Below are 10,219 nucleotides of genomic sequence, written 5' to 3'. Positions count from 1 at the left end.
TGACTAAAATTGTAGGCATAATAATGGATCTCAAGATGATTCACGATGACGAATTCCTATCCATATGAGCAGTATCCACCCTCCATTTTCCTTAATGTTTTGAGAAGAAGAATGTGGGCTCTAATGAAAGTAGGACAAGGTTTCCTTGCCAAAGTAGGATTTGAAAAACCTAAACCCTTTCAACTACCCCCATTTGGCTATTAAATTTTAAGCTCAAATGAAAATTTGGTCATTATGGATTATCATTTTATAAAGAAAAATGTTGGATTTTCCAAATTTTTCTAAAAATTTAGTTTCCAAATAATGTATCATCGGTAAATAAAAACATAAGGTATGACGTAAAACAAAAAATTAAAAACAAAAAGAACGGAGAGAAAATAGGAAATGGTGCAACAGGATGGCATTGAGGGAAAACTCAACAAAGGTTTTTTTTTTTTTTCAAGATGGGAGAAGGGGGAAAAAAATTAGAACTCGTGATCTCTGTTTCTTGAAGCATAGTTCCTGGCTGATTGAGATACGCCTTGGGACAACTCAAAGAGGTTATTAAATTAACCCATGTAAAAGAAAAGCATTGGTTGCATTAAAATTCTAGGCCAGTATTTTTACACAGCTGCGTTTATGTCTGAAGCAAGTCTGCCAGTGGGTGTGAAGCAAAAAAATTACTTTCATATCATTAACAAGAGAGGCGAAAAGAGCAACAGAAACAGGAATGAAAAACAATGGCAAGACATCTAAAATTTCTTCAAATTACAACGAAATGCTGAGTTGTAAATCAGATTACAGATAACCCCACTGGACAAATATACGACTCTTACCATACATCTGCTGCTGCTGCATTTAGCGTATTGAATAAAAATGTATCATCTTAAAGTAGTTTATCTTCCAACTTTTAACACATCAAAAAGAACCGGTGCAGAATTTCTTCATGCTCCACCATTAAACTTGGCTTCATATACATCGGGTTGCTGCAAAACCAAGAGAAAATGTTAGTATAAATCAATTCAATAATTAAACACCAAGGTTTTACTTTACAAGACATAATATAAAAAGGTTTTTAAATTTACAATCCCGGGGGACCATGGGAAGCTGCGTGAGCATAATAATAATAATAATACAATAATACATTACCATGAACAAGGCTGAAATCAACCTACGGGCAAACCATCTCAGATGCATTGCACTTTGGGCAGCCATTGCCCCTTCCACAGTTTCAAACCGCAAATACACAAAACCAGCACTATTTCTGTATGCCACATCAAACAGGTTAGAAACGAAAAAATACGGCAAATCTGTTTCTAATATCCATAGACATGGATGCATGTATGTGTATTGAGAGTAATTAATGCTTCTCATAAAACAATTCCAACAGATAATGGGGATGATCGAGCATTATACATTCATACACTTACTTGTCCACATGTGCATGTCTCACTCGGCCATATTTAGAACATTCTTCTTCCACGTCCTCTTTGATGTCCATATCAAAATCTGGATCCATCTGCATAAAAACTTTAAACATTAATATGTTGTAAGACGAAGCAACAAATAAAACAAGAAAATCACAGACCTCTGTTGCTGGATCAAACATATTCTTTAATAGTAAGCACTCGCTGGGGCTTCCAACAGGTTCTGTGGCTGGGGTAGGAATAGCTTGCACTGGAAGAGCTGGCACAGAAACTGCAGCTTGCCCATTGACAGGCAAACTAATGGCTTGAGGATTTGGAGCTGACCCATTAAGCATAGGAACTCCAAGAGAGCCCGCTATACTGCAAAATTTGTTAGGAATAAGCTTAGGACTTGGTTATCATGACATGAAATAAGGACTGCTGAGACACAAACCTTGTGGCAATACCGGAGCGATCCAGCTTCTGCATAAGCAGTGCTCTTGATTGAGCATTCAAAGACTGTACAGAAAGATAATTTATATCAGCAAGCAACTCATTCTGTAAAAATTTGACTATGCAACAAACATTATGGACAAAAATCTTAAAATAACCATCTCCTAACTGTATTATGCTGCACTCTACTTATATTAAATGAGTATCATCATAATCCCTTTTTTTTTTTCAGAGCAAGTATCATCATCATCATAATATGATAGACTGAACCACATACTTGTACATCTTTATGGAAAAACTAATGTTCCTGCCTACATAATACATATGATAACAAATTTTAACTCACCAAACCACCCCCATCATCATCATCAAAGTCAGCAGTTTTTGCTCCAGTGTCTTGTGCTCCAACATGATCTGTAACAGATGAAACCTATATATACACAACAGGATTAATCACAACTACATTGACACAGATGTGCAAAAATAGGTAGTGATACTGAAGTACAAAAACATGTAACTGACAACAATATCAATGCGGTCAGGGAAAAAACAATATCAATGCAGTATGATCAAATTGTTGTAGACACTTGTGATATCCAAGTTAAAAAGCTTCATAACACAACCGAACCTTGATAGTTCGACCAGCTATTTCCACTTTTCCATTCAAAGATTGAGCTGCCTTTGCATCTTCAAGTTTAGCAAACTGTAAATGCATGAAGACCAGTGAACTACTTGCATACAAATTTATTAATTAAAAACAATCTTTCTACACAGTCAACTAGAATATAATAATGCCTTAGAGAAGGGGGAAGTGTTGGGACTAGAATACATTACTGACTTGAACAAACCCAAAACCCTTGCAGTGTCCTGTCTCGAGGTCAAGAGGCAGTTGCACAAGCTCCACAGGACCAAATGGTTCAAAAATCTGAGCACCATAAACAATATGCATGTCATAAAAATTAGTAACATGTAACTGAGTGAGATCAAGAATTGCATAGATGGTGGTTTATATCCATCACATAAAAATGCAAATCAAAAGAAAACAAGACAAAAGGAAACAGTGTCAATGGTAAATCAAGTCCAGTATGCAGTTGCAGTACCGCTCTAAGTTGGGTTTCAGTCATGTTGAAGTGTAAGTTGCCCACGTACAGCTTTCTATCAACTGCTCCATATGGACCTGCAAGACCACTTGAGCCCCCAGTAGAAGCATTAGATTGAACTAGGTTCTTTTCAGCCTCAGAAGGTTTAACCATAACAGGTTGTCCAAGAAGAAGTTGGCCAGAGAGAGCAATTGCCATTGGCACAGACATTGCATCATAAAACTCAATATACCTGCAGTATTAAGGCTTACAATAAGTTCTTCAGAACATGGGAGACTAAAAAGCTTGCAACCAAAACTTACAAAGCATATAGCAAAGAGATGTAGGGAAACAAAAACTCTAGTGCAGAGAGCTCAAGCTGAGTTTCTTTTGATGGATCTGATGGACTCATGTAAAAGAAAATGTTAGCTGATAAAAGTAAAAATAGTCAACAAATATTACATGACACAGTGATCAAGGAAAAACAAGAGAAAACCTCATTAGAAGAACGAGGAACCATATCTTTTTTTTTGGGGTGGGGGGTGGGTGCAAGAGAGAGAGAGAGAGAGAGATGCTGTGCTAATTATATTCATTATACAAAGCTTTTACCAAAAATTGAAGTCTACAAAAGTTAAGGACAGGCTTTCAATCCGTGATGGGAGGTTGTAAATGGAAGGTAGACATGGACATAGAACACATCCTTACATCACAGAGTATCTAGCTAATGAAATTTACAAAAAGGACCCAAAGAAGTTTAAAACAACTCAGGTTTATGTCATCTACCTTGAGTACGCAGCAAGAATTGATTAAACATGAGTGCAAGGTATTCCCATCATCCCTCATCATTATCGCAATGCTAGTCCATTTAAGAATACAGTTAAACTTGATTCTTGTAAATGATATCCTAATAACTATTTTACAATAGTACATGCATCAGAGTATAAAATTGTCCAACAAAAAGGGACATACCCAACTCCTTTTGACCGTCTTGAATTCCTGTCCATGATCAGCCGGACATCCCTCACCTGAAAATGGGGGGGGAAAAGCTAAAACACAAATAGAAACAGTCTAATTTGCAAGGATAACAAGTAGAGAGACAAACTGGATGATTACAGTGCACATAGAAACACTTATATCGGGCCGTTCACAAGACTATCACATAACTCATATGTACGTTTCACTCACCCCACATATACAGAATGTTGAGACACAAGTAAGTCAATATACTACTCGTAACTGAAGGCAGAGGAGCATTTACTGCAACAGCAACCAAATGTATCTCAATAACATGGACACATAATGTTTGAAGCATTGTCTCATGCAATAATATTGTAATTACTTAAAACACATGTAGGAAGAAAATAAAATTTTGAGTGGCATTGAAACCATCACAAGATGACAATATGAAAATACCATTTTGAGAGGAAATTTTTTTTTTAAGTACCATTTTGAGAGAAAATACAGTTTATTGCAAGAGAAATCCAACTATTCTAATGATCTGCAGAATATAAAGAAATAAAATTCAACCAACCTTGCCCGCTCTTGAGAAGAATTCATATACATCCCTCTCAGTTGCTTTCAAAGGCATCTGCAATCGCCAAATTCATAACAGCAGAGCAAACAAACAAAACACATTAATAACCTTTATGCTTACTTGCATTTCAAAGAAATAAATACCTCATAGAAAGAGTCTACCTGGTATGCAAAAACAGTTCTCTGATCCCTTTCTGGATCTGCTTCCGGCTCCACTACTTCTTTCTTATCTTTGAATCTCCTGCCACCAATACAAGTTTCAATATAATGAGAAAAACAAGGTAAAAGAATTATAGAATGCTAATTAATACATTATTACAACAAAATTTTAGAAAAAGTTGCTGGTAATAGTCAATCATGCCCATACATAAAAATATGCATAAGATCAAAATAGTTATTTTGCCCCCTTTTGCTGAATCAGCAGGTATGCTAGTGAAACAACTTTCAGAATCACAAGGATCAAATAGATTTGGGGGGTTTGTTTATGTCAGCACAACAAAACACAATCCTGTCTTGATGCCCTTGTCATATAAGCATATAGATACAGAAATAATTCAGATACATGCAACAATAAGATGACCATGCACCAAGAATTTCCCATCTAGGTGTTGTTGGATTGCAAGGGAATGCATTTCCATCATCTATACTTTACCTTAATCAACTGCTCCTTCTACTAGTGATCTTCGAATTCAGAAAACAAATACTGACTCATGACTATCATGTACCATGTAGAATTTTAATACCAAATTTTCCTTTCTATAACGGTGAATTCCTAATTCACTGCCTCTCAAAAGCTAAAATCAAATAGAAACGGTCTAAAAGCTCCAAATTAACTAGTCCTTTTGAGGTGATAGCGCAAATGTGGCTAACGTTTCTCCTTAGATGGTTACAATTAGTATCAAAGTCACCTAGTAATGCCATGTAATACTATCAGTACTACATGATGTGACCCTAACAAGAACATCAGGGGTTAAAAGGGGGGAGTTTGTAGTACCTTGGTCCCATATTGGAAATATGAATACCGCACATAAAGTGGGTGATTTAAAAAGGCACTCATGGGTGCTACATCTCACATTGCTTATTTACTGAGTAAAACTGGACTTTATAAGTCATTTTAAAGAAGCTCCAAATTGACTAATTCTTTTGAGGTGATAACACAAATGTGACTAGCATTTTTTCTTAGGTTTCTGCAACTAAAAGAGCAAAACCAGACAAAAAATCACAATGAGGGAAGGGAGCAGCAAGTACCTAGAGCTTCTAGTTAATAGAGTCCCCTAACATTTCACCCTTGCACTAACACTTGCAAACTCTCGAAAGTGAGTGAAGTGCTCAATACCTACTGGGGATGGACATTCTAACAAGGGATGGTGTGGACCCTCAATCCCTAATTGACTCCCCTCTTCCCACCCCAAAAAAAAAACCCTTGCCCTTCACTCTACATACACTCTGTATGGGCTCTACAATCCAATCTACATACCCACAATACCTCGAATCCTCCCTAACCTTAGATGTTGTCTCTAGCAAAAGCAAGCTCTTATTCTTTCTTTTTTTTTGATAAGTAAAGCAAGCTCTTATTCATCTCCCAAACATCCTAGCTCTTTATCTATTCAATAGTTTAAACTCAAAATAATTGCTCAATTTACTCCCAAGCACTTCAAAAATAGAGACCTTAGAAAGAAACCTAGTCTTTATCATCTCCATCACAGAGAAGACCTGCAGGTAAGATAGCAAAAACAAAAGACTTCCCCACCATCTTTTGTTGAATCACTAATTGGCTTCCCCCATGCACAATACCTACCCTCAATCCCTAATTCACACCCCTCCCCAAAAAAAAAAAAAAAAAAAAAACCTTGCCCTTCACTCTACATACTTTGCTGCCTCCAACACCTTGAATCCTCCCTAACCCTAGTTGTTGTCTCTCGCAAAAGCAAGCTCTTATTCATCTCCTAAACATCCTAGCTCTTTACCCATTTAATAGTTTACACTCGAACAATTGCTCATTTCACTCCCAAGTACTTCAAAAATAGAGACCTTAGAAAGAAACCTAGTCTTTATCATCTCCATCACAAACAAAACCTGCATGTAAGATCGCAAAAATAGAAAGGCTTCCCCACCATATTTTGCTGAATCACTGATTGACTTCCCCCCAACCCCTTTTTGCTTCTTCTTGCTCTCTTTACCTCGGAACTAGATCATCACAAGTTCATTTGAACTAGAAGAGAGCATCCAGTTAGTTATACTTTAGAGACATTTTTGTCTTTTCACTTTTTTGGAGACAAAAATGCCCCTCAAATGAACTGAAGAGGATCCTAATTCCTTTAACTCCACTTTATAAAGCCTCAACATAATTCATTGCCTCCAACATGCCAATCCTAGCTAAACTTTGGACTGATCCTTTGCAAAAGCAAACCCTTATTCATCTCCCAAACAGATGCCTCCAAAGCCATGCTCATCATTGACTCAAACCTTGTACCCTAAATTGCTCACTCACATTGCAATATCCCAAGACTACAGACCTTTTTTTGATAAGTAATAGTCAAAGTTTTATTAAAAGCGTAAGGCGCCCCTATGTACACTAGAAGTATACAAGCGGAAACACCTAACTAGAAAGAAAAACGAACACCAAAAACCCTCCAAAACAAACACCCAAAAAATCCACCAAAATCCCCACAGAACCACCCAATAGCCCTCAAAACCCACACAGAGCGCTACACCACAATTGTGTTGCCCTTCCCTCTCCGAGATAACGCACTAGCAATGCCATAGTTAATGGAGCTTTCTAAATTCAACAACTCTCTCTTGCCCTTAGTCCTATGACGCCAACTTCCAATCCTCCTCTTCATCACCATCCAACACTCGATCAAGGGGATTTACCCGACAAAACTCCTCTTCCATGTCCTTCAAGAACGCCAGATGTGGATCATCATCGTCCTTTATACCTTCCCTCAACCACTCAATAAGCTGTTTTTGGGATTCGGTTAGACCATTTTCAATAGCTATGGTGTCATAGGTGCAAACACCCAAAGACAGCCTAGTTGCTCTATTAGACCCGAGAACAGCCTGTTCAGACCCCAGCGAACAAGAACCCGGAACAAAGCCATCCAACCCAACTTCGACATGAGGCATGATTGTCAGCAAAACTACCACCAGCAACACCTCCAGTGAGGCATCCCCGCACCCACCCAAAAAGGATGGGAGAGAACCTGGAGATGAAGAAGCCCCTTGAACAGAACTCTTCTCTGCCATAGGGACCAAAGAAGCCGTCCAAGAAGTCACCATCAAATTCTCCAACGACTAGGAAGTGTCATGGAGATTAATCCCCGCCAGCTCAGCCGCCCCAAAGGAAGAACCACCAGACAACTCTGGAGAAACTGCCACCCCAGAGGAAGCAGCAGAATCTTCCTTCACAGCCAGTGTCGACAAAGATGCCTCCTTCCCCCCAAGCGAAGCTAGAGAAACGAATCTCGGCCTAAAAACCCTGCCTGAGCAAGCCCTTCGCCGAAGAATGCTTACAATCAATCTTGCCAGAAGCTTTTCCCACCACCAAAGATACAAAAACCACCGCAGGCTAAAGACTAGTCGAACCCTCCATACTCACCAAAGGCTGAAGACTAGTCGAACCCTCCACCGTAGAGGCAATACCATCACTGGGTTCGTCGGAGAAGCCATCGAAAACCTCTAGAGTCATCGTAGCTAACACCAGCAACTCAGATCCACCGCAGAGGCGAGACCTCTCTCCGTCGAGACATCCCCTTGACCCACTACAGACCCCGACAATGACCCAAAAACAGGTTCTGAATCCAGATCTAGAATAAGAGGTCTTACCTGATTGGGCTTAAAGAAAAACTTCCTGCAGCTAAAGCCTTTGGGCTTTAAAGCCAACCCAGCAGAATGACCCAACCAGTCTTTGACCCGGTCCACCTCGAACTGAAAATGCCCTAGAATCATCTTCAGCCAGCGAATGACGAAAATGCCCTTCATCACTTTCTTCTTTTTCACTGTAGCGCTAGCTACAGCCGCCAATGAACCAAAAGACCCTAACTCGTAGTCGAAACAGTTTACTGCCGTTCTCACCTCCTTACTTTCATTCGCCAACATCAGAAGCGTATCAAGAGTCGCGGGCGGCGGCTCTAACCCAACAGGCTTCTCAACATCACTAGCCACCCAACAAAGCACATCCGTGAAAGATCGGCTAAAAGTAAGAATGCCCCCATTATGTTGCCCCGCCAGGTCCAGAGAAGAATCTTCAGGCGATAGCGACTCAAATTTCACATCAAGAAACACCACCAGCTGTCGCAACTCACCCACCAGCCCCTTCCTTCACTGCCCTCAAGGAGCCAATTAATCCATTTCCGGCCGCCCTCTGCATAGAGGGCCGCTTCCAGAAACTAGCCGGCCTTCCCCACAAACCATCAAAACCTTTGCATCCTCTCGATAAGATTTAACAAAATCTGCCTTACCCAGAGACCTCACTGCTTCTTCTATCGTAGCCACCAACCAAGCAGAACATTGAAAACCCAGAAGAAGGAACCCTACAAAGTCCTTCCTCCTTTCCCCCAGACAAATCATAGACTTACCTTCCTCCGCCGTAAAGAAGAAAGATTTGGCTTCCACGGAGAAACGCCGCTCCATGACAGCCTCACCCGACAAGCCTCGATGAAGGACACCACTAAGACATAAGCACAAAGAGCCCCTCGTCACCACTAACTAATCAGAACAACACCAGGCTAGCTCGAAGAAGACAAGCCAAAACCGAGGCAGAAAGAACCAAGATCTAAGAAACGCTTCAAGCCGGAGTAGAACCCTAACGGGACGCGCCTGCACGCATCACCGCTAGAGAAGAGAGAAAGAAAAGGGACTACAAACCTAGCCTTGAAGAAATGCTGGTTGAAAAGGAGCTTAGGGTTGAGCAAGGTTTAGCAATATCTACGGTTGCTATCACTATGGCTGCTGTATATTAGTTGATATTCCATTGTTCTGTATTTCTGTTTGTGTTATGCAATATCTAAGGTTGCCATCACTATGGCTGCTGTATATTAGTTGATATTCCATTGTTCTGTATTTCTGTTTGTGTTATTTTGTAAATTCAGTCATCATATCAAAGCATTAAAAGAAAAACATTTTAAGGGCTTTCATCATATTAAAAGGCGATTGATTTTCAAATTACACATTTAGGTCACATGAGTGTCACATAATCAACTTCAATTATCTCAAACAATGGGACACTAACAGAGAAGGCTACTGGAAAAATAACTAGAGCTCACCGCAATGTTTTAAAAATGTAAAAAATACAAGGGAAAATTGAAACTTGACCCAAACCTCTGGATTGTCCAGTGCAATCTCACGGTCTTGCCTAGCTTTATATGTGAAAGAATGAAGTCAACCCACACAACCAGGCCATATAGGCATCAACTTAAAGAGAAAGAAAAAACAAAAAAGAGTGCCAGCCCATTGCAACAAAGTCCGTCCGCAAACTAACTAGATGCTAATTCAAACTTTTAATCTTAAACAGTAAGGCTGAAACACTTTTTTTTATATAAAAGAATTTTTTTGTCCCATAGGAAATGAAAATTTTGAACTAGTGACCTCCGTTTCATGAGGAGTAGTTCCTAGCTAATTAAGCTACCCCTTAAGGACAAGGCTCAAACTCTTTATTATATCAAGTTGCTAATAATGCTTGTGCAACCTAATTGACATCAGGCCGTTGGCTATCCTAAGAGCGGAACTGCATGCCCCTAAAGTTGTATTATTTTAAAGATTATTTTAAGT

General features: G+C 39.4%; 1 protein-coding gene across 1 annotated transcript in view; it reads right to left on the bottom strand.

Moving 5' to 3' along the window:
* Positions 1–710: 710 nt before the first annotated feature.
* LOC132164897 (uncharacterized) overlaps positions 711–10,219 on the bottom strand; it is a 13,640-nt gene continuing 4,131 nt past the window's right edge. Inside the window, exons 2-13 of the mRNA XM_059575409.1 lie at positions 4,613–4,691; positions 4,449–4,505; positions 3,887–3,942; positions 2,939–3,170; positions 2,677–2,763; positions 2,467–2,541; positions 2,185–2,268; positions 1,840–1,904; positions 1,568–1,766; positions 1,410–1,498; positions 1,129–1,243; positions 711–965 (exon numbers count right to left, since the gene is read on the bottom strand). Of these exons, the coding sequence (XP_059431392.1) occupies positions 924–965; positions 1,129–1,243; positions 1,410–1,498; positions 1,568–1,766; positions 1,840–1,904; positions 2,185–2,268; positions 2,467–2,541; positions 2,677–2,763; positions 2,939–3,170; positions 3,887–3,942; positions 4,449–4,505; positions 4,613–4,691 (1,180 nt within the window). The 3' untranslated portion in view covers positions 711–923. The remainder of the gene's footprint in view (positions 966–1,128; positions 1,244–1,409; positions 1,499–1,567; positions 1,767–1,839; positions 1,905–2,184; positions 2,269–2,466; positions 2,542–2,676; positions 2,764–2,938; positions 3,171–3,886; positions 3,943–4,448; positions 4,506–4,612; positions 4,692–10,219) is intronic.

Source organism: Corylus avellana, chromosome ca11 (assembly GCF_901000735.1).
Source record: "Corylus avellana chromosome ca11, CavTom2PMs-1.0".
In the NCBI taxonomy this organism is placed as follows: Eukaryota; Viridiplantae; Streptophyta; class Magnoliopsida; order Fagales; family Betulaceae; genus Corylus; species Corylus avellana.
The sequence above is the reverse complement of the archived record's forward strand: the minus strand, read 5'-3'. Positions and strand labels throughout refer to the sequence as shown.